General features: G+C 46.4%; 1 protein-coding gene across 5 annotated transcripts in view; it reads left to right on the forward strand.

Annotated features, from left to right (window-relative positions):
* Positions 1 to 15,878, forward strand: part of Fne (ELAV like RNA binding protein found in neurons) — a 223,089-nt gene extending 207,211 nt beyond the window's left edge. For all 5 annotated transcript variants that reach the window (XM_077693484.1, XM_077693483.1, XM_077693486.1 and 2 more), the window contains one exon: positions 644 to 15,878. In XM_077693484.1, coding sequence (XP_077549610.1) covers positions 644 to 968 — 325 coding nt within the window. In that variant the 3' untranslated portion in view covers positions 969 to 15,878. The remainder of the gene's footprint in view (positions 1 to 643) is intronic.
* Positions 15,879 to 25,188: the final 9,310 nt, after the last annotated feature.

Below are 25,188 nucleotides of genomic sequence, written 5' to 3' on the forward strand. Positions count from 1 at the left end.
GATCGCTAAGGTTTGACGCGTCGCCCGCATCACCTGCGCCAGAGTCGCCGGCAGGCGTCAGTTTTTGCGATGCGGGCCAAAAAAAAAAATCGCAGACACTCCCGGCAGGTACGACAGAGCTGTGTTCACCATGCATGGAGACATATACTCATGCGAAGTCATGCGCAGTACGCTTCTTTTCGCAGGAGTCACGCAAGCAAACTTCTAGGAATTACAGGCATTCACGAAACTCTTCGAGACGGTCGTTTTCCTCCTCTCCCCGATGCTGCGAGAGGCTAGCGTATCTTTCACTGCGCATTTCTGAATACGAAAGGCGAATTAGGAAAGATAAAAATTAGGAAGTAGGGCAGCTAGGAAGTGAGAGAACTAGGAAGCAGGAGGCTAGGAAGCAGGAGGCTAGGAAGCAGGAGGCAAGGGAGCAGGAGGCTAGGAAGCAGGGTGCTAGAAATCAGGGGCTAGGAAGTAGGAGAGCTGTAAAGTGGACCTAGGAAATGGGTTAGGTTGAGAAGTGCCTTCCCTCGCCCGATTTTGAGTTGTAGCCGACGCGCTTGTGCCGCGCGCTCTTGTTATGCACGACGTGCAGCGGATTTGTGTTGACGGTGTGTGTGTGTGTGACATTGACTATGCACGCTTGGCGTTACAGCCGGTACTCTCCGCTGGCGGGCGACCTGCTGGCCAACCCGCTGCTGGCCGGCTCGGCCATGAACGGCTCCGGCTGGTGCATCTTCGTGTACAACCTGGCGCCGGACACGGAGGAGAACCTGCTGTGGCAGCTGTTCGGCCCGTTCGGGGCCGTGCAGAGCGTCAAGGTCATCCGAGACCTGCAGACCAACAAGTGCAAGGGCTTCGGCTTCGTCACCATGACCAACTACGACGAGGCCCTCGTGGCCATCCAGTCGCTCAACGGCTACACGCTCGGAAACCGCGTGCTCCAGGTCTCCTTCAAGACCAACAAGTGCAAGTCCTAAGAGATTCGAAGAAGGCGGCCACGCCGTGTGGCCACCTCCCTATCTCCACCCACCACCTACTCGCTCACTCGCGCTACATACACATGACAGACACGGGACATACACTTAACCCTCGATATTCTTTTTTTTTGTTCTCAGCAAGCACGGTTCTAGGCGAGACCTGACTAGGAAAAACAGCGAGGGGCATGGGGCATTTGATTTGATCGGAATTTGAGTAGCTATTTACGAAGGGAAATAAAGTTACCATTAGGGTCTCTGCTAGAAATATTTTGACACAAGTTAACGTGAAATGCCTTTAAGGGAGGGCAAAGTGCGTCGTCCAGACGTCTTCTTTAGAAAGAACTTCGGGCACCCAGACCTTACCGAGCCGACGAGGGTTACCAAACACCTGCGGGTCGTCGCACTGCAATTTAGCGCAGTTGTCGTTTTTGTTTTTTCATGACATTAAGGGTCTTTGTGATTCTTAGCAGGGGCAGCTCACACAAAACAGCGTGGTGTACGTCGCCTTTAAAAACAAAAACAAAAAACGGAATGTTCAAGCCCTGCAACGTCATGGTCTCGCCTAGTGTACAACCGACCGGTGTCAGAGACACTGTTTCTCTTTTCATTAATTTTTTTCCCTCCGTGTTAAAAAGAGTAATTTGAAGTGTTAAATATTTTCCGGTGGTTTAAACTGAGAAGACACTCGCAAACAACAACACGTACGAATCACATGACCAACACGCATGGCTCACATACACGGCGCAAACACACGGAGACCTCTCTTTTTTTTGCACTCAACAGGGCGCTTTAAAAGCGATGTTTGACGTGTCAACCAAAAAAGGACAGGACACTGCATAAAAAAAACAAAACGAAACATGAGACGGGCCTGCGAACGCGAAAAGAGAAGTCTTGCTAATATCAGTTCCTCGAAAGCCGTAACTGGAAAGAAAACGTTGCGCGAAACTAGGTCGCAACTTGAACTCGGAGCGAAGGAAACCTCTCATATTTTTCGCGCGCAGTTCGTTTAAACGCAAAAAAATGCCGCGAATTGGTTGGCGCATGCGCAGTGGCGATCTTTCGTTTCATCCTAGTTTCGCCTACTGCTACCATTGCGCACTAATTGGACTTTGTGCGTTGGTTTATGTACGTAGGCTCCGTAATAGCATTGGATCTGAACTCACTTTGTGCATAAAAGCTTGAGAGGGTAACTAAGGTTCTTCAAAGTGCATCGCGGAGCAGGAATCTTGGGAACATGTCGGAATGGGGATGCACTTTGGATTTCCGGTTGGCAGAAAAAAAAAACAGCAACGCGAACACCGTAAGAATTTTGATCCGTCGTATGCCGTCCAATTCAGCTTTTAGTATAGAAGGAGCCTACGGGGTGATGTCTACTACAAAGCATCATCGACTTCACCCAACCTTGTTAAGAAAATGCAAAAACGTGAAATGTGAATTTTTTTTCCGTTGTACGCTGGTTTCTTGACGGTGTATTTGTTTGGAGCGTATCGCGACAGAGAGAGGCTGTTTGTAAAGACTCGTAACAGGTCCACGCGAAAACGTCGGTGCCCGTCCTCAAAGACACGGAGAAATAGATGAAAGACAACTGAAAAACGCGAGTTCACCCGATGATGCTGCATTACTTGCGCTGCTGCTGTGTCGTGAGCAGCCCAGGTCGTAACATAAAGACGCAAAAAAAAAACAAAAAAAAAAACCTCGAAGGAAAGACGGCACGGACGAGCTGACTTTGTCAAGTGGGATGCGTTCTTTTTTCCTACGCACGAGGTGTGTTTTGTAAGGCGGTGTACGAAGTTGTTTACGCTGTACGCATGCCGCAAGAAGCTAACTGAGGAGCGAAAGGTTCTGGATATATCTTCTGAAAATTGTCAGGCTGCTGTGCTTTTTTTTCATTTTGGCGGGTTCTATTTAAAGTTTGGGCAGGCCGCTTACAGCTGTCAAAGGCCGTCGTGGGAAGAAAAGTCACTTCCAGCCTCGTGTCAATTGTACGCAGGCCTTGCTTCTGGTTGCTAAAAGGTGAAAAAAAAAACACTTCTAAAAGTCTGACTACAGCGGGTTACTACTGTTTTGTTTCAAAAATGAAGCAGGCATAAGACGGTATGTCCGGATTTCGCGCTGGAATGTGCGCCGGGATGTTTTTCAAGCATCTCTACTTAATCTACAACCTGACTCCGTCAGGGCTGACCAGACTAGTCACTGCTAGTACCGCATTGAGGAGTGTATTTATTTATTTATTTAACTATTTATGCATTGCTTAATTTATTCGCGAAGGGGGTATTTAATTCAGTCCAGTTAATCGCCGTTTACAGTGTCGTCAGTGCCCGTTTACTGGTACGCAGACCTCGTCGGCTGACAGCGACATCGTTTTTATTTCTCGTGGCTTACGCTCACCTTCTAGTCCATATACGGCCTATGTACTTAGATGCGCGCGTTGCGTCAGGCATTAAGCCGAGCCAAGCGTACAGCTAAGCTATGAAACCGCCGTTGCAGGCGAAATCACGAAAAAAACGTGTTGCTACCGCTGAGAATCGGGAAACGTTGCTCGAAAAAATACCTGCCTTGGATATCTTTTTATCACCCGGCTGAGACGCACGGGAAATTAACGGCACCCTTGCAAAAACCAGAAAAAAGGGTCGTAGTGCAAGGAGTACTAAGGCGAGGGAAAAACAGAAATAAGAAGTGTTCCTTTCAAGTGTGGAGGCACTGAAGTCACTATAATGTAAGCCTATTGTAATTGTTTGTTTCGGCATTAATACGTCACGTTTTTGTCTCTATTCTTGTATGTTTGTACCGTATATTTCCCCGACATAGGCAGCTACTCAGTTCGAAGTTAGGACAGTTCACGGTTGCCTGTTGAAGTGTCGTTTACGATTGCTGCGGGTGTTAACGTCACACCGTGTGCATTGAAGAGAATGCTTGGTGTTCAGTGGAACGGAAACATACTTCGTTCTTGTTCGCACATTGTCGTCGTCACCCATCCTGTCGTTTCACGGTTTCGCACTCGACTTTTTTTTTTTCTTTTGCACTAGTGTATGTCGGTACAAGCGATCGTACCGGCACCTTTGTGGAATGTTTGTGAAGTGCATCTTTGTTGTGCAGTGTGAGGTGTTGCACTTTTTCACTAGATTCTCGACTTTCATCGTCTTACATGCACCACGTCGCTGTCTTCCGCATGTTGCGTCCAGCAACGAAGTTTGTGCGTGCTCTTCCCAAGAAGCGATATTCTTTCGGAATTATCGCACCACGTTTGCGCAACCAATTGGCAGTTTTTTCCCTTTTAATACTTGGGAGCAGTATGATGCCAGAAATAGTAAAAACCGCGTGGAAGCAAGACCGAAAATAAATTGGTGACGCCTTTGCTGTTTTCTGTTCCAGTATGAAAATACCTCGCTTCTTGTGAAGGGCACGGTATGCACGCCTTTTTGGAGTAGCTTGCAGTGGTGGCTCTTACAAAAAATGTCTAACTATAAAACTCCTAAAAATTCTGTTAACATAAAACCGAGATTATTCATCAGGCAGTAAATAAAATGGCACTCGGGACATTTGCCGTTACGGGGCTTGGATCCAGTGAAATTCAGACCCAATTCCCAGCCAGCGGTTGCAGTTCCCAATCAATCATTCCGGAATTGTGTGGCCCGTAATATAAAGCGTAGCTGTATTAGGACGACGTGCTATTCTTTCGGAAGTTTTGCAATGAAAAAAGAAATGGATGTAACAGCCACCGCTGTCAGCACTCGTGCAGATTGGGCATATGTCTTGATGTCACTTCGTGTCTTCGTCGTTTTTCTTTCGCGGGCCGCCGGCAAGTTACGCCCGCCCCACAATGAGTGAAACTCTAGTCGTCTCGCAGATACGAAAAAAAATCACGCATCAATTCAGATGTTTGGCACGCGCACGAGTGAAATCGCCCTAAGAGTCGCCTATACCGCTGATCTCAGGTCTTTGTGACGTTTAGTGTGTCTCTGACCGAGTGTATGTCCAAAACGTGTGACAGAACCCACACTTTCCCTGCGTTTTGTCGCTCTGCCTAAAATTGCTGTTTCTCTAAGTGTGCACCGCGTCCTTCGTCGAAAACCCTGTATGCACTGTCTAAGCGCCGTCGAGAAACTGGGAATTTTACGATTTCGAAGGTATAAAATTATGCTTGTAGATGCCTCCATGTATCCGAAAAACCGCTGAAAAGGCAACATTATCTGTCTTGCTCCCCTGTAACGTTCTAGTGTCCTCTGTAGTGCAGTCCAAGGTTCAAGATTGCTAATCCAAGGTCCCCATCACATGTGTGGCATACCAAGCGGTGGCCCTCGCAGAGCCGCTATTCCGGAACTCGCGATACAAATTTTGAAAATCGCGGTCCGTTTTGAAACTGGGGTATTTTTTTTTGTTCTCGCACTCAAGAGTGACGTACCTATTTATTAATTCACCTTGCACACTTGTAAGTGTACTCACCACCCCTGTGATGGTTATTCCGCCATGGTTTTTGACAGTGTGCATGCTTGTTCTACGTCATATTGCTCGCGACTGTACTTACTGCTGCGCGTACTTTTCATCTTTAAAATGTTGTCTACTGTAAGTATATCTGCGGCGTGAGACTTACTGTGACCCGGTGTGATAACATTTAGGAAGTCTGTGTATATTTTTGCCGTTGTTGTGCGCGCGTGTGTTTGCGTGAACAGTGTATGACTTTTCGCTGTGCGTGTTTGTCGACAAGGCTACCTGTCCTCTCGGCTGAGTCCATCCCAGTCTTGAACCTATGCAGCGCGAGGGTGAGTGAGGGCAAGGGGTGCAGAGAGGGGTGAGTTTGTGAATGCAGACGTCGCCGTGACGTCACAGAAATCATGGACCAATAGGGACGAAGTGCTCCGTTCCGTGAGTGCGTCGGGAAAACTTACACACACACTTACATTCACCGTACCAGTGGGTTATGCCCTTCAAAGTAAATTCGCGGAAACAGGCTTGCTGATTGGGAATTACCTGGAAAGTTGCGCAGTAGGCAGGGAAAACTTCTGAAGAAAAAGATTGCGCATATAAAAAAAAACTTAAACCACAGAGCATTCTGCCTGTTTCTCATTTTTGAACATCCATATCGCCAAATTTTTAGCGCCCGTCATACGATTACGAACGTATTTTAGACTACTAACTAGCTGTGCGCCCTAACATTGTATTTTGACACGCGCGTTTACGCATTCGACCTCGTACTGCTTGCCTGGCAAGTAAACTAAGCCTAATCGATTTTGTCAGTCACACACAAAGACGCAACTGAGTACATAACACAGTATGTTTGGTCCGAATTAGTCATTTTTTTCTTTCATGTATCTTCCTTATTTGTAAGAAGTGCTTCACAGCTTATATATTTATATTTATGTTCGCACTATGCTAGTCGCATGTTACATCTAATATGCTTTCGCACTTTTGTTTTTCCACCCTGAGTTTGAAGTGTTCCTTTGCGTGATTTTCATTTGTATTACCTTGTGCTTTATTATTTTGCGCAATCCCTTGCTGAAAAGAGCCATCTTTCGTTCTATGCCCTAGCCCTTTCCCGCTATGGCCATGGTTTGACTTATTTGGTTTGCTGTCAAAGACTGACCAAGTTTGAAGAAACAACAGGAACTTGTTTCCCAGTTTGCTTGCATTGATTTGTTCCCATTTTTCACTCTTGAGTTTTTTTCACCTCCTGTGTTTGGCCTTGGTTTGATTTTTTGTTCCCGGCCCCGGGCATTCGTGGCAGCATGATATATGTTTGCAGCCAAATGCCTCGCTTGCCTGCAGGCAAATGAACATTACCGTCAGCCATTCCGCTTTGATTGTTAGCGCGTTTGTGAAAACAAGAAAGAGTATTAAAGAGTCGAATGTTTTAAAATTGACTAATGACTTTTTCCTTTGTTTCCATGAGTTTGTTTTTGCTAGGCATGTCCTTGTTTTGTTTTGTTCATTGTTTATATTGAGTTTTTATTTACGCTTTGGTACGGCATCGAGGAAAAATGCAACTGGTGTCGCCTTTCAACGAAAAGATTTACCACACACACAATAAAGTGGAGCGGTGTGTTGCCATGAGAAGAATAAACACAATGAGCATAAACTCACACGCCGTACGTAACACAACACAGAATTCAAAGGTGCTAACTCTTCCAACAGCTCGTCGGGCGTTCTTCGAGCTCGTTCTCACTAGCGGTGCGGAAAGCGATGACGCTGCGTTTTCCGCGCCGGCAGTGCGGGGCAACTGCGGAGCAACGCATTCCGCGCCGGCAGTGAGAACGAAACTCAGAGGCGACGTTGGAGGCAACAGCCATGCATAACAGTTGCGATGCGGCAGACACCAAGTTGGCCCACACGCCACCGATGCGTCAGCCGTCTCCTGCGCCGTAAGTGTGAATCAGTTATAATTGTCTTATTGACCGATTGTAATCTTCTTAACTAATGTCTTGTGCCAAGACTGATGCACATAACTGGCATGTGTTGTAACAGCTAGCAGGCTTTTTCGTAACTTCTCTTGCCCTTTCACTCACTCACACTCGCTAATCTCTGTCTTTTTGATTGCATGTGGAGAAAAAAAAACGCGGACAGATGTGAGGTGATTATGACAGTGTTTTGCTCTGAATGCGTGTGAGTTTCGAATGCTTACTACGCCATTTTTTGTATCTTGAAGTTTAAACCGTAACAGTGAACAACTATATTACCGTGTACACTAGTCTGCAATTGTTCGTGTAGTTTGCGGGCCCTTCTGGCGCAGCTATCTTAGCGAAGGCTATATTCCCGCTCACGCGGGAATCCTTCAGTGGCAAGAAATCCCGGTTCTTGTATATAGCTATGTGCACCGTGTGGTGCCCGACTGACAGGAGGAACACTTTTATAGTGCGGTTGAATGGAGTTTGATAGGTTCCTTCTATTTTTGTCCGTGTTACGAAATATTGGGAGTCGTCAAGTCTATGTGCTGGTATCATCCATCGTTTTGTGGAATCCCTTTGGTGTTAGCCCTAGTGGAATGAATGGGTAACCTGACTTGTCCTGACATCTTACTGGAGCAGTCGCTGTCGTAATAATTTTTTTTTCTGTATTGCGTATTTTATTGCTGGTGCTGTTTCAGGGAACTGTTTTACGTTACATTCCACTCTGGTGTTTTTTTTTAACATAGTGGGAGGTTTATTCGCGCTTAGGTATGTTCGTTTGCTTCTTCTACATTCCTTCAAATTTAATGCGTGGTAAAGTATACTGAGTACTTCTGTCACTACTCTTGTGGGACTAGTACGAGCAGATTATATACTACGGGAGAAATTCTGTAGCCCCTCATAGAGGGCCCAAGAAGGCCAAACACTAATTGGAAGTCCAGCTGCTACGATACAGAACTTTTATCTAAAAAACGGAAAAGTTGCATCTCCTCTCAAAAAAATCTTGCAGGAAAATTAAAGTTTTCGGACATATCGAAGGTTGATGGAAGGTAAAGGAATTTCAGGGGAGTTATTACTGCAACAGCAAAAGCGTATCTGATCGAACATTATGGGCTTAGTTTTGAAATAGCTTCATTCGTGGTAAGGGAAACTAGACAACCACCGATGTGTTGGTGCTTGAAACACAGCTCCGAATTTTGGTACGAAGCGAAGACACTCTTCATCAACTTCTCAAGGAAGAAACGCGTTAGTCGCGGTTCCTCCCTCCGTACTCACAAACATTCCAAGCGGAGACGGTTTTATACTAACAGTACCTCCAGAGTTTTACTTGTATCTAAGCCTACAGGCAAACGTGATCAAGTTAAAAAAGCGAGAAAGAAAAAAAATGGCAAACACTGCCCGACATTCCAACGTGGCCGCGTTCGTCGCCGAGGCGGGCCTTTTACTCGTCGCGACAGACAAGAGAGGCGCGAACTACCTTTTACCCCCGAAATATATTAATATATATCTTTGACAAAGTGTAATATATACATATAGTATTTATAGGCAACGAATGTTCTTTGGCCGCACTTTGAGCCGTGTTTCCCGTGCCCTATGAGCGGCGGCAGTATCGTCTGCGCAAACGGCAGAGGCAGCAGGCGACATTTTGTGGGGGTTCTTTTCATTATCGTCTGCTGCAAGCAGGTCGTCTGCTTGAAAGAAAAGACGTCTGCTCTTCCTCCGACGTCCGGCCGACGCACACTGGGTGTACGGAACAGATCGAGGTGTTAACGGTGCCGAGAGCAAGGGGTGACAGACCTTAAGAAGATTAGCCTTATGACACGTCACGCAAGGCATGTGCAATAGTACATACATATTAAAGTAAGTCATTACGAACGTTCCGTCTAAAGGAGGTTGCAACTTATCCACCAGATTTTCCGAGTAAACTCATACGCAGACCCGCGCCTTGGCTGGGCCCTGGAAAGAAGGGCAGTTTTTTTGCTCATTGCTCGGTCCCGAAAGCCTCCAGCTGTGTGCATTCACGACTAGTGCAGACGAGAGAAAAGTCATAACGGGAACTGTACATCTCTTCTGGCCTTGCCTCGCCGATCACACGCATAACCGGCGCTGTCTGCTGTGAATGTCTCTTTGTCAACGGATATAGATTTCTTGAGTGGGTTTTTGTGCGAGTTGACTTAACTGGCGTTCGGGTTGCTTCATCAGATTTCACCGTCGTCCGCTGAAATCGCTGCCCATTTGCGCACATTCCGGAATTGATCATTACGCTTCACTTGGAAAGATAGCTCGGTGCGTCTATTTTGAGTGGCGCGCGCCACCTGGTCTGGTCGTCTTTTCCTTGCGGAAGCTTTGAGGTGTGCAAAAGCCGTACAACTAGGTAAAGCTGTCTGTACCAGCTCACGAAGGCAGCTAGCTCGGCTTGATGTCCGGCTGGACTGTGGTGAGGTGACGTCACTGGTACCTAAGGTGACGTCACTGGTGTCGTCACCCACCATTACAACAAAAAAGCCCATCGTGTGATAAGCGGAGGTGGGAGGTGTTGATGTATATGTACGAATGCGGAGTATTTGGGACGAGACGCTTGCGAGAAGAACCGTGACGAAACCTTATACGTCACCAGAGATGGCGCTCAATTACGAAAGCTCAGCTCGTGGAAGGACTTTGAAACAAGCCTGTACACGGGTCTCGCGTTTTATTCTCTGTAGGCAGTGTCACACAACCAACCATTACCACGACAACACAGACATTTTTCCGAGCGATGGTTACCTGCTTTCGGTACGGCCCGTGCTTGTACGTCTCTTCGTCTACGTTTTCGTTTCCGCGTTGTCGTGACGTCACCAGGAAGCTCCGCCCTGCTTGTTTGACCTTGTGTTGCTTCCGGAGCGCGGAGTAAAGCTTTGCGGGACGAACACGTGCGTGCCGCGAGTGGCAACAGCGCATTGTGCGCCGTTTTGTGCAAGTTTGGTAATACACACTCCAGATCCCCGACCGACAAAACAAGAAGACACGAAGACACGCACATCATCACACCCACTCCTAAGACAGCTTTGATCATTTCGAAAGGGGAGTGGGAGGGGCTACACAATCCGAAACTATGGAGTAAGGTCGAGGACGATGCACATTCCGGTAACGCCACATGAGTTGTACATGCTCCGGAACCTTAAAAGGCCGTGAAGTACCTATCGGGTTTGGCAGGCAAGGCGAGAGAGAAAGAAAAGTACTCTTTGTATACCTGAAAGGGGTGAACGAGCTGAAGCTCCTTTAGGCCCGTGGTGGTTCGTTTTTATTGCTTAGTCCGTGTAAAACTGTGTGAACAGGTCTATTTACACGAAAAAAAAAAATGGAGACAACGTTCTCCGCGCTGCTGAAGCCGCCCTTTTTCCACCTAATTCCCCTTATTGTGACAGTGCGTACGCTAAGCGACTATTATAGCAAGCATAGATGTCTTTTTGTATCGGAAGACTTCCGTACGTTCCTTAACCCTAACCTTTCGCTTTGTAACGAATACGCTCCCCCACCACACACCGTCTTTGCGCGCGACGTGGGTTGTTTTGCGTACGTCGCCGTAGATGTCGCGTACGCGTTGTCTCGCGGGGCGAGGAGGATCAGACAGGTCTGAAACGAAAGTTTTCGAGCCTAATCCGTGGCCCGGAAGTGATGCGACGGCGACTTCCGGCATTAAAGGGGTCTGACCGGCCGGTTTGATCGGTCGGTCGGTTTTCACTTCCGGTGCGTGCGTTGGCTTCCTCAGTTTCCGGGTGATGCGGACGTGACGATGTCTACTTTTTCTTGCTCCGCTGTCCTTCCTCCCTGCCGTTCCTGCTCGCTTCTGCTTACTACCCAGTTCTTCATCTTGTATTTTTCAATGTGTACGCTTATGTAGTCTGCTCGTTTCTGCTTCTCTCAACCGTTACCGTCTCTCTTCGACATTGGGAACTGGAATGGTTCCTGGATGCCTCCACTTTTCTTGGTAATGCCGATGTAAACTATTTCTTTCCCGGGCAGCGACTAGTCCCTGCCTGTCTTATTCTTTGAGGACATTCACCCTAAGCTTCGTTGCGACTTTCTTTAAGCCCTTAGCTTCAAGCCGGTTCCAAAGCAACGAAAGACAAGAAGTAAAGTAACGTGAAAATGAAGCTTTAAAAATTAAAAGAGGACGTTAAGTTTAGGATCAGATATCATTGCTGTTGGCTTCCTAGCGTCATTCGTTTGTATTTCCGTTCGAATACGGGATGCTGTATACGGTGGAAACCGTAGCACTGGGAAACCGCACAAAAGGTGGTTTTAACCCGCTCAATGCTTAAACATGTCGGCGCGAATTTGCGAGCACCAGGTCCACCCTTCTCGAGCTTTTGTCCCATCACTTCTGCATACCCTCGCCTCTCTGCGCTATCTTACCTATTTGCTTGAGAAGTAAGTGTTTAGACTTGCTGCTTGATGTTGAAGTGCGCATTTGTTCTTGCTCATCGTTGCAGCGGAATCGGGCACCTTACTTTGCCGTCACCTCGCGGCCACTCCTGCCTCCGGCAACCTCTTTCATCCACCCCGCAGCAGAAAGTGCTTTGCAGAGAAAACAGAAGGCCGCTGTAGAGCGGTTCCAAAGCTATTCGATATTTTCGTAATCAAATATTTAAATGCAAGTACAGACTTCGTCGCTCGAGCGTCGCTAGATCTCCGAAGATGCTACGGGATCCAAAGATGCTTTGGATTGTGGGCTACGCTGGGAAGTAGTTGGACATTGCCACACGAATTAAGACCCTATCTTGGCGAGGGGACCTGGGGTCGGTTTGGGTTTCTAAAGACTACCTTTGGAATGCCTTGCGTACGTTTGTTCGGGGTTGTAATGCCGCAAAGGCAGACGAAGTCGCATTACCTGAAATTTCAGATAGATAGCTAGAGTGAGTCGGCCCGGTGCAACTGAAATTCGCGTTGCAGTACAGGCGCTCCTGCGGAAAGACTCGATGAAGACTTTTGGGCCGAATTAGGACGGAGCTCGATGTGGAAGAAGTGGCCACGTTTCGACAGAAAAATATAAAACTGAGGTATATATATTTTACGCTATGACGAACGCACACAAGCAAAAGACAAAAGCTCGCGAAACCATCGAGAAATATTTTGAATTTCGTCCGGCAACTTTAACCCTTCACTTCTGGCTGTCCCGCGCCACTTTTTCTGAATTCCTCGCTAAATCCCGCGTGATGCCGCAAATCCCACCCCGTCCCTCTCCAAATCCCATCCTCAAGTTTTTAATCTTTCGGCAATGCTGCTAGCATCTCATAAACTTCGCATCTAGAATATGTATGCTTTTTAGTCGTGTGTCGAAAGTAATCTCTACTAACTATCTTTTCGATGTCAACTATGCTTATTTAAACAATGGTATACTCTCGTAAGACTCTGTGTTTGTTGCAGTTATGCTAACCACGGCGGGGCATTGCATTGTGTGCGCTACTGTTCCTCCTTTTTGCGGTTTTCTTATTCTGGCGGTAGTTTAATTATGGCACCAAACTTCGGCCTGTTCGTGCTCAGTTGAGGTGTTTAGTACCTTATCGCTGGTTTGATCATTTCCGACTGGTTAGATTGTGTCAAAGACTTGCACAAAAGAGAAGCGTTTGATCTTTTATGACACCGACGTCACTTTCTTGTTTCCATTTTATCCTGTAGTTCGCACTTCGGGTTTGGATTTAAGTTACACTGCTTACTCATTCACATTACGGTTTGTTTTCATTCGTTACGTTTTATCTTTGTGTTGCTGGCGCAGTGCGCGACGATCAATGTCTCCGCAACTTTTTGCTTGTAACACTGTTTATTCAATGTTTAGTAGTAGTTAGTTGGATTGCTGGGTTTTCCATTTCTTCTTGCTAATGTGGGTAGCTGCGGCCGGTTGAGCGCAACTTCCGGCGGAAGAGCGCCGGCTTTCTTTGGTCAGGGATTCAAAGAAAAGGAATCGAGATGTAAGGTGTACGTTCTTCGAAGCCGGAAGTCGTGGCGGTTTTACTGCGCCTGCGCAGAACGGCGGAGAGAACTTAAGATGGCGAAGGTGAAACGCGATTGGCTTCATTTCAGACTCGGTTTTGGTCTCCCTATTGTGATTTCGTGATCATTCCAACCACTCGTAGCGCAGGCTGGGCAGTGGCTTGCGCATGGGCAGCTTCTCGGCTTACTGGCGTGGCGTACGTTTAGATAGCCGCAACAAGTTTGTGTCACCTACTGTCTTTACAAAGACGAGTTGTGTATATAAACAGCTGAAAGGGAATGGATATAGAAAAAAAGGTCCGAACAGATATTGTCTCTGGTGCGGATGGGTTGTGCAATCCGGACACCTATCTCCATCTGTCGTCATTTCAAAGAAGCGGTTCAATAAAGAAAATGGACTAAATGCGCGGTTATGAGAAATATATTGTGCGTCTGGAAAAACGATATCAGCCTAGGCAGATTACAAAACTTGGAAACATTTGGCCCGCCACGAACTGCTTTGTACTGGCTATGCATCCTTTCTCTGAGTAAGGCGCTTGTCAGTAATGGAATCACGAATCTGCAACCTAGCGAGTTGGCTACACTGTAGCATCCGTTCGGGAGCCGGAGCCCTAGCTGCGCTTGCGCAAGCGCACGGCGCAGGCCGAGCATATTTCGGTTACCACGGTTGATGTCGCCAATTCGTCGTGCGGTTTGACGTTTGCCACATTCCTCCCCCGTACTTGTACATTAGATCTCGCTCTCTCTCTCACTCTCCGCAGGGATACCACCAGCTTACGTGAAGAGACACAAACAAACAAACACGGCCGCCAGAGCGCCGCCGCTGTTTTTCGCTCGTTCAAACCCGGCGCCGCGGCTAATGTCGCTGCCGCTGCCGCTACACTCATTCGAACTTCCCACTTGCCGCTGTTGTTTTCCCGCGTTTCTGACGCGTGCGTCGCTTTCGCGTTTCGCTCGGAATACTAGAGAGAGGCGTGGAGCGTGTTTCTTAGCGCCATCTGGTAGAGACAGAAGGAAATAGGCAAAACGGTGAGGCGGAGAAGCGGCAGCGGCAGTGGCGCAAAACGCGCGTACGGCTTTTCATTTTCAAATCTTCTGGCGCCCTCTGGCGGCTAGCAAGTACAAACGGCAAACAGCGTGAGGCGTTGGTAACACTCTGGAGCCAAGATGGCGGCCAGTGGCGGTGCTCTGAATCAACCGAAGTTTAAAAAGGAGTAATCCTAAATAAAAGGATGTTAAACCGCAGAAGGGCTGAGTGCGTTTTAACGAATATCCCGTGGCGTGTGAAAACTAAAAAAAGGCTTAACGGGAACTGCTTATAAACGAAAATATATGAGAGATATAAATTAGTCTTGTGATTCTTGTCGTCTTTACTGTTTCTATATAAAATGACGAAGAAAATGCGAGGAAGGATACGTGTACACGACTGGGTTTTATAGTCGTCTCTGATTTCGTGGTATACCTACATATTTCTCGGAGTTGTAACGCTGTGTTCGTTGTTTGCTGTCTTTGACTCTTTCACTTAGTGGTGTCGTGCTGTCGGAGTTTTTATTCGCTTTTTATGTCGCTTTTACGACGAGAGGAAGAAAAAAAGAAACAAACCCACCAACAACAGAGTTACTGGAAACATTGGTTGTGTACTGAAAGTGCCGATATAATATACACGAGCAAACCGAAAACGCTCGGGTTAACTGCTTTTCTACGAAGAACGAAAAAACAAAGCACAGGCAGAAATGAATAAGTGGGATATCAACAAGGTGATCCTAATGTTTTACCAGCTATTTTCCACTCACGTGTTCGGAGCATGCACGGAATTCTCTGGTGTCTTGTTCCATTCTGTTGTTACTTTTGCGTCCATTTATTCAAACAGATTGAAACTTTTAAACGGCAAGCCAGAGCAGAAAAACAAATTTCAATTAGGCGACCTACAGACACTTGTGGGTTCAGTCGAAGTCTTTATCAAACCTCGTTCTATAAAGCCATAAAAGAGTGTGCTGTTAACATGGTCACAGTGCATCTCCCCACATTTGACGCATTCAAAATGCAAGAATTATCCGGAATAAATTTAAAGAAGGGGATTGAGAATCCTAACGTCACTGTCATTAAGTTCGAAATATTAAGTTGTCAGAGAAATTTTCTGTTATTATTTTTGCATAGCTTTTGAGCAAGAAACCAGAAGAATGCAGATGTTCCGAACACATGTGCGGCATTGCCGGCGTGAAGTCAAGATGTTAAATTGTACAAGAACAAAAAAAAAAAAAAAAACCAACTCCCGCAATGTGCTGACAGAAAAATTGTGTTCACCGATACCAAAATTTACCTCCAAGAACAGAAGAGAGTAGTAGTTCAAGTCACAATGCCGGCGTGCAAAAAAACCCATGGCTGCTAAAAGCTGACGAAATTAAAGAGATGCCCAAAAAACAAAAAAAGTGTTGCAAACAAGGAAAATATATCTAAAGAAAAAAATGTTATTCCCGGCATATAGTTCTGACTGTACTGCAATATTTGTACTTTTCCATGTTAATAAATTTCCAATCTCTTGGAAAACGAGTGCTCATCACTCTCGTCTCGCCTCGCTTCTTCGCCACAGAGTGCTCTGCTCTCGGGAATGCCTCGTCCCCTTGACTGCAGGCACACGTGACAGTCGTGTACATTCATGCACAAATGAAATACGAAGAAAAAAAAAACTAGTTGATTTCTCTGCCATAGGAATCGGTAAAACACGAAAGTGAAATGTGCAGCGAAATCTGCAGCTGAATGTGATTTCCGGGTTGGCGGCTGTCTTGTGGGTGTACATGGCGAGCGACGTTCTGCTGCCGGATCACTTCTGCAAAGGTATGCTGGCGTCATTTCCGTGACGAATATGACGTGAGTGAAATTTTAGTCCATACCGGTATAAAAAACTTTCGTGTTAAAATAAAAAAAACTCCAAAACGAACAACCGTAAGTATAACGAACTCTTTAGAACTAAAGGTTGCTTCCCCGCAAGCAGACCCTGTATGCAGGGGTGCACCCTTTACAGGCCGCTTGCTCCGTTGTACTGGCGTCATTTCCGTGACGGATATGACGTAAGCGAAATCTTTGTGTATCCGGGAATAAAACACTTTCGTGTTAAAATATGAACCACAACACGCAAAACCGGAAAATACTCTTGGCAACGGCCTAACTAGGGCGCGCAGTTGATATATTGTGAAAGCCACATATCACATTTGTTTTCGTAATAGAGTCATGCGTCAATTTGACTTGTATGAAAAGAAATTGCGATGTATCTGTGTTGTGGCCTATATTTTTGTGTTCTGGTTTCATTTGTCCAATGACTGTCTGATACTGCGTAGCACGCCGCTCACGGCTTTTTGGTCAAGACAAACCAAAATACATTGAACTTTGTTTTAAGGAAGGTAACGGCAGAGCCGTGATCGAAAAAAAGATGCAGATTACTTGCAGCTACGGAGGCCACATAGCAACAGGAAGAGAGAACGAAAAAAACAAAACAAACAGCTTTTTGTGGAGCCAACCACTCAAATAAGGTAGTGAGATGGGCAGGTAAGTCAACAAGCTGATAAATTAAAAAAGACACGCATATAGGGCGAATAGATAAGCAGCTCTTGGAATTCCAAAAAAAAAAAAAAGACGCTCGGCATCACGCACTGAAGATGGTACCGGTCTGAAATGTGCATTCTTATTACGCGACTCCTGAAGTCGTAGGCGTCATGACGTATTGCATTGTATTAACACTCATTAGAGTGTACGCCGGCGGAATTGACAGCTCTAGGGAGTTTGTCGATTGAACGAGGATCATAGGTCTTCTTGGCTGAGAGCTCGGTTTGTGAGCGAAGATTCGTTTATCACATTCCGGGGAAATGATGAAGTTCGTTATAATTCTAGATTATATCCACCTACCTGCTCCTTTACCCTGTCTCAAACGCAATTGAAATTACTTTCCTCTCACGTTCGGTACTACTTTGAACATGAATTTAGAAGCCCAGAATGCCTCGTTTGCCTGCTTGGTATCATCTAATAATGTAAAAATTACCAAAGCTTATTCAGTGGCACAGCTACGTTTCACTGCATGGAACACGGATGTTCAAGTAGGCATAGAGAAAATTGCAACGTAAGCAAAGAAGTACTGCGACCTACTGCTACGAAATATCGGTGCGATACTCACCAGATTAGTTTTGATATCGATGGCAAATTGGTAAGTTTTGAGGCTCAGATATGATGAGAATTTTTGCGAACACAAAATTTTTACCTTCGGCCTGTTGCTCTTAAGTGCTTTTTGTAAGGATAAAAAATAGGTTTTTTTTCTGGCTTTGGTAAGAACACCACGTTGTTATAGACTGGACGACTATTGGATTAGTTCATCAGTCAGCATATTACGCTATGTCGCTGTGGTTTAGCCATAATAGAGGCCACAATGCAAAATGTAACACCTGACCGATGTCTCACAAGCGTAACCTACGGTAAGTGGTAAGTTAAACATTTTCACGTAAATATAATTGAGAAAGACAAGCAAGCAATGATACGCAAAATTTCGGAACCGTAGCATCAAGTCGTATTTGATTTAAAGGAGCCATAAAGAGAAAACACAATTTTGGTTCATTCTAAAGATTGCCTCGTTAGAATCATACTGACACCACTTTTAGCGTAAACTTCGCTCAAATAAGCTACATAATTAGGAAAAAAATGGAATGGCCATGTGACCCACAAGCCCATTTCCCGCAACAGAACCTATGATGGTCATACCAGGCAGCTCTGCGATTGGCGGAGGCCGGCAAAAGCAAACGCAAATAAGGCAGAGCTTATAAGCTTTCCGAACGAGTTATTTGCGCTTACATTTAGGGCACATTTTTAAAGCCTTAAGAATGGTGGGGACAGACAGTGGAAGCTACGAAAGCACACGTAAACATAGAAGTACCGATGCGTATCCTGCTGTTGGTAATGCGCGCACTTTGCTTGGTTTAGCTGCAAAGGGCTGCGGGAATTTGCGGTTGTTTCAGACGACACTGGCCGATTGACGCAAGCGTCGATGTCTTACGTGACGGTATTTGTCGAGCGAGTACCACGTTTCACGAAACCATTTACTCCATGATCAAAACAAGCCAGGTACAAATACGTTCACAAACAAACCAAAGGCAGAAACAGGCTTGCCGTGGTGTGGTGGCGCCATCTAGTTTCACTAACGGTAAACAAGCCCTGCGATGTCGTTGCAGACCACGAAAACGCACGATTTAGCGAGGAAATGAGAATTTTAATTGAAGTTAATTAATTTCTGAGCGAATAAAGTATCGTTTGCGTTCGGAAAAGTGCAGGCGGCACTAAAACACGAAACCTTTCGAATAACACAAACTTGTGTTTTGTCTTCTGGCTCCTTTAAGAGATGGAAATAAAGGATTTGTAAGCTGCAATAATTATGCACGTTGGACTAGAAACCTGTTCAACATGAATAAATAATGTAGACAAAATTATGAACACACATGCTATGTGGGTTCCCTCAGGCACTCAGGCACAGCGCACTTAGACAGCACAATATACGGCACAACTTCCACTTTTTCTTCCTTTTTTCCTTTTTTTTTGGGTGGCCATCAGTGTATCTTCTAAATTTTTATTGCGGTCCCGTCCTTTTCTCCGTTCGTTTCTTTTGCTGCGCTAAGTGTTAATTCTGTAATATGTACCAACTCGCCCAGCAACAAGTCTTACTGAAATACGATTGGTAGCCTGGCGTAGGAAGGCGGCTGCACTGTTGCCGCGATGAAACTTAAGAGCGATGTGGCTGTCGTGCCGCATATTCACGCAATTGCGCGCAGCCTAAAGAAGTCGTGAAAGCGTGGAGGCGTGAATGTTGTTTTCTCGGTACAGGAGAAACGTATTCGTTTATGCCCAAAAGTGAGCTCAAAGGACAACAAACGTCTAGATTGCAGCCCAAAACACCAAAAACGGTTTGTAACATGCTGGGAGGAAGTTGTGTACTCGTTGTTTTTGTCCTGCGGAAAAACATACGTGGGGCCATCGGTAAGATGCGTAAATATGGGGATTCGAGAACACCACAACAATGTAGAAAAACTCATCACGGCAGGGCATCTTGCATTGCACTGCAAGCAGCGTGGTTGCAAACCTCTGTACGATAAGTGAAGTTTGATAGGCAATGGTCGTCACAGAATCCCCCGAGAAATCATCGAGGCTTTCGAAATTCGTTGGCTCAGCGATAACTGTATAGAATGCCTTTTATAATCTTTTCAAAAAAAAACTAAAATTTCTGACCTACCGTCAATGAGATGAGATTACATACATCGAGTGCACTTGTTTTGTTTTTGTTTAGTTGTTTGGTTTTTATGATTATGTTCCCCCTTTCAATAAACTCCTTGCTAGTCAGCGCTGTGTCCGCGCCCCTCTCAGGGTCCTGTCTAAGTGTGCTGTGCTTCAAGAAAGCCCCTCCGTTGATTGGCTAAGCACGTTCAATGACGCCGGAACAGCGCATTAACTGTGGTCGTCTTACCACTGGCAGGCGCCTCCGTATCCTGTGTTCCAACGCTGACGCAACTTACCCAACCAGGCGGTAACAGCGTTGCTTCGAGTGTTGGCGCGGTGCATGGTTACCTAGTCCGGTTGCCTTTCGGGGGCACCGTTTACAATGGCGCAACTCATGCGGTAAGTCATAGTGGAGTACAGTGAAAAATTAAACGAGTTTCCTGCCAGCTTTGGTGCATTGCTTTCTGCCGCAACAGTGCAGGGGAGCTATAAGCTTTTGGCGAAATAACTTCAAAGTTCACTGACATAAATTTGACACATGGCAAATCCTTGATATTGTCGCGAAGACAAGGACGAAGCAGTTGTCTTGAATGAGAAATACGTTTATTGGAGCGAACTTGTGCTCCCCTAACAACTCAAAAGAATACAGAGGCGGCGAAGCAGCGGTCAACAAAGTGACTTGCACAGGCGAGTGTCGTCGAATCGAATGCCCCGGCATCCGCACTGCAGGCTTTTTATCTTTCGGCGCGCGTGGTTCTCGAAACGTCGATTCGCATCGAGAACATAGTAGATCCAAGAAGATTATTCTGGGCTGTTCACGTTAGATCGGAATGCTCTCCCTATCACAACAGATAACACATGCGGCACAGAAAGAAAGAATGGAACACGCGCTTCCCTTGGCGCAGAGATAACGCAGTACGGCGCAGCCGGGCGGTAAAAGCAAAACACAAATAAACAAACCCAATGTATGGTTCGTGGCAATATTGTAATACTTATGGCAAGAGAAAACGTGTTACACAAGGATATGCTGCTTTTGAAGGAACAACGTATCAGTCACCCAAGGATAGTAGTACTGTCCTGGACACTTTGGTGTGCATAATACCCCTGGAGAAAGATTGTCCTGCCTGGAAATTGGCCAACGGTAGCTCTAACCGATGCTTGAAAAAATATCGGTGGGGTGATGTGATTTATTTGGGATGCCGAGGTATGTAGCTTCGGCACATCGGAATGAGCTGATAACTGGCACGGCTGCAATAACTGTAAAAAGAATACACGGTGAACTAACCTCAATGTGAACAGGTGGTGCGGTGATCGTTTTATTTCCCTCCTTTTTTTGCTTACCAATGCTCGGACCTCTGGTATTCCTGCCCTAATAAAAATCTTCCACTCAATCAATACTACCGTATCCTTCAGAGGGTCTACACTCATGTCGCCCTTACGCCCTGTATTTAGAATGTACCGTCGGTAGCAGAACGCAAAAATTTCTATAGAGTGTGGCCAATAGAATCAATAGTTTTCGATTAAGTTAAACAACGCTACGCCAGCTCGATGGTTAACGCGACCACAAGGGATTACCCGCCGTGGCGGCTCAGTGGCTAAGGCGTTGCGCTGCTGAGCACGAGGTCGCGGGTTCGATTCCCGGCTGCGGCGGCCGCTTTTCTGATGGAGGCGAAAAGCAAAAACGCCCGTGTGTACGAGATTTCGGCGCACGTTAAAGATCCCCAGGTGGCCAAAATTAATCCGGAGCCCTCCACTACGGCGCGCCTCATCGCCTGCGTTGCGTCGGCGCGTTAAACCCTACAATCAATCAATCAATCAATCAATCAATCAATCAATCAATCAATCAATCAATCAATCAATCAATCAATCAATCAATCAATCAATCAATCAATCAATCAGCTCGATGGTTAACGAGACCACAAGGGAGGGTCAAAATGGGAGAAATCCACCATTCATCAGGATACGTGCAAATGGCAAAATATAGCGTTATCATAAGTTATGGCATTCATGCATCGAGGCAAACGCCAGTAAATAGATAATCCTCTGGAAGAGCCAATCTATATTACACACCTAACGTTTAAAAAAAAAACGTTTCGCGAACTATTAAGTACCAAGGAGAAGTATGACGGCGGCACAATTACAGTAAAACCTCATTACAAGAGACACTGTTACAAGAGACACTTGGTTATAAGAGACATTTGAATGAAAGTGGTTTGGTTGGTTTTTCTATGTTCGCCATGTTAGCAAAATTCCATACAACAGACCTTGGTTACAAGAGACACGTTTTTTTGGCTCCCTTGAGTGACTCTTGCAAAGAGGTTTTACTGTATGAGGGGCAGCAAACTCCCGGCCCTAAGATGCGCATAACCCTAATGTCAATCGGCCATGGTAATCGCGGACGTGATGGCTCGTGTTACGACGTTGCCATCCCACCGCTGGCACTCAGTTGTTACATTCGGGAAGGCGTCCCCGAACCTGGCGCCGTCACCTCCATCACGCGAGGTAGCGTGGTGATCGGGCGGCCAGCAAAAGTTGCCTCCTTGGGCATGACTACAAGAAGCCAAAGGCAACCTAACTGGTTTATTGCACGGCGAGAGATGAGCCGAAGCAAGACAGGTACCATACCCGCCCGGGAGAGGTTACAGTACAGGACTCGGCATTGATTCACTGCTCGAAAACGAATGAATCTCTGCGCTCGGGGCCTCTCGTATTACGTCCCAAGCTCTAACTGTCAAACAGTACTCCAAGTCCTTTGCACACGTCCTGAACATAGTACAGACACACGCAACACTCTTTCCAGAGTTTGTGAGGGCCCGACAGTAGCGGTTGGTGGCTAGAACCATAGTAGCTGCGCACGCTGACTCTGAGAGAGGGGGAGGAGGATATCTTGGCTACGGCGTCTTCCCGCAGAGACAAGTCGCTACACGCAGCGTTTGCAGCCGCTGAAGCTTGAATCACCGACAGCGAGGCGCCCTTGCACCGGCCGTTCTGTGGCATGTTGTGATCTGTCCGAGGCAGGCTTGCACTCACAACTTGCAGGACGCGCGGACATGGTTGAGGCGCGCAGGATTGTAACACTCGCAAAGTCTTGGGAGCTAATGGCATTGCTTCCGGGAAACGGTGGTGATTCATGGGGCAGACTGGCGCCACTTGCCTAGTCGAGAGACACCATTAGGGAACGAGCATTGAAATAAATTGTTCAAAAATACGCCACACACTTCCAGTATGTAACAAACGGACCACTGTTTGGTTCCGTGATGGGAAAAAAACTCGTGCTGCACAATTCAACTCGAAAGAACAAATTACGAATGTTACCTGCCTTCATAGGCACATTTCAGCTCGTGGCGTAATGCGGAAATCGTACCAGGCGTTGCCAGTAGGGGACAGAAAAAAAGTGTATTGTAAAAATACTTTTTATAGTCGGTGAGGTTCAAAGCCAAGTTCGTAGCATCACACAAAAAAGATGATTCCTGACTGGAAGCACTTTCATAAACAGAAAGTAGGGGTGATATCCTCGACTTGTGACAATATCCGGAAAGTTCACAGGTTTTTTGTTACTGATTGGGGACGTACGCACACATATTCCCACAAAGCTATGAAACTTTGCGACAGACAACATGAAAACAATTTCTACCGATCTTGAAAATAAAGCCTGAAGACAACGCTAAAAATAAATAATTTTTATAGTTAGCATAAGCGTTGAAGGGACAAGTCGATACTGTAACGTTCACCAAAAATAGTGAGCGGTTTTAGTTGCCGCTGCTCTTCGATCCCGAGTTCTGAGCAGCGCGCTGTACTTTTCCGAACGCCTACGCATACACACAAATTTATGGGTTGCTTGGTAATTGCTAAAGGCTCTTCATACTTCTAAAATTGGCGTATCAATAGTAATACGAATGAAAATTCAGGACAGTTTCCCGAATCACGAAAGTAGGAGCTTTAAAGGGACCCTGTAACCCCTATTCCAACATCCGAAATGCTTCTAAGCACAGTCAATAAGCACTCGCAATTTTGATGACCAACACTTCTGGGCATAGGGAGCATAAGGAATCATACCGACTTCAAGCGAAATGCTGGTAAAACGAAGTCACTTTCTCCTTCCAAGGACCTTTTTCTGACGAGGGTTTGCCAGAAATTCCGCTGATAATGCCCATAATGATGAGGCGGTGATAATGCCTCCCAATAAGGAGGAGGTACTTCGGCTATAGTTGCTGTATTCCAAAGCGGACGCTAGAGCCAAAATAAAACAACAAGTTGTCGGACGTAACAGACATTAGCAATAAACACCACCCCAGATATACATCACATGTTTTTTTAACAGCAGAGATGTTGTAGCTAGCCGCAATGTCTGGTGCGTAATGCGCTAGAGATACCCCCCAAAAAATACCGAGCGGTCGGTGCCAAGAAAATACCGAGCATCCCCGGCACGCCCAGTGACCGCAAAAAAAAAAAAAAAAAAAAAAAGACGGCGGAAACCCCGAGGAAGCGCCTCGCGTTGCGCAGTAACCAACAATGCCACAGCTGGCGCAACACCGGGTTCACGGACCCTCGACGCGGCTCCAGGAACGCCGCGCATGCGTCGTGCACGTACAGTGCGCAACACCCTTGTCTATAACACCGAGTTAAACTTCAATTAGTTACCTGTCAAAACTGCGGTCTCAAACTTTTCAGAAAAAAATGTTGAGGTCAAAATATGTGGTTAAGACTTCAGAATGACACAATAGTTTTCTTGAAATGCTTTTCGACCGAGGCAAGATAAGGCTATAAGTACGAAACCTGTGTTATAGACAAGTGTGTTGCCCTTTGTAAGTCCTGCCGCTGCACCCCAGCTGTCGTCAAGCGCTACCGCGCATGTAATGCCTGGTATGAGGAACACGATGATATCGATGCATCTGACGATGACTACTATACTTGCACAGCGCAAAGCGGCTGCGGAACGTGTAAATAAACAATTTCAAACTTGTACAAATGCGTTCTGATGTCTCCTAAGAAATCCTGCAACTTTTTTATGGTTCAAGCCTATAGGCGAAGTAGTGCAAACTTCGCCAGTTTCTTCTTTTTTGTGCGTGGAAATTAACTGGGACATTGTGCTTTCAAGTAATTGCGCGGCAAAGTTTTTGGGCAAAATGCCATCGCTTTAGCGGCGCGAGCCGTTGCTCCTCAATCTTTCCCAAACCTGATCCCAAATTGCGAACGGCTACAGCTCTCCCGCCTTCGGGAAATGGGATAGGGGAGATTTATGAGCGGGTCACAGCGAGCTGCCTCGAGAGTGGGCCTTGACACGCTGCGCCAGCTGCCAAATTTGTTTACGCGGGAAAGCGGCGGCGCAGCTCCGTCCAATCTGTGAACCGCAATTTAAGCGACGAATTACCGGGCCCACCCGCGATCGCCGTGCGGCGCCAGCTCGGCGACGCAGATGAAATCCAATAAGCACAACCCACGCATTTTCGGTGCTCGGGATTCCCGTAGTTCCCGGAAAGTGCGCAGATTTAAGTTCCCCAGTTATCTAAGTTGGAGCCGTGAATTTGTTACTTCTTCTTCGGGAGCACTCGCGGAAATCCACTCAGAGTTACAGCTCGCAGAAATCTGGGTCAGGGCAGCGTTTAATGTGCGACGCAAACGTT

Source organism: Haemaphysalis longicornis, unplaced genomic scaffold (assembly GCF_048455015.1).
Source record: "Haemaphysalis longicornis isolate Haplotype H1 unplaced genomic scaffold, Haemaphysalis longicornis Haplotype H1 scaffold_12, whole genome shotgun sequence".
NCBI lineage: Eukaryota > Metazoa > Arthropoda > Arachnida > Ixodida > Ixodidae > Haemaphysalis > Haemaphysalis longicornis.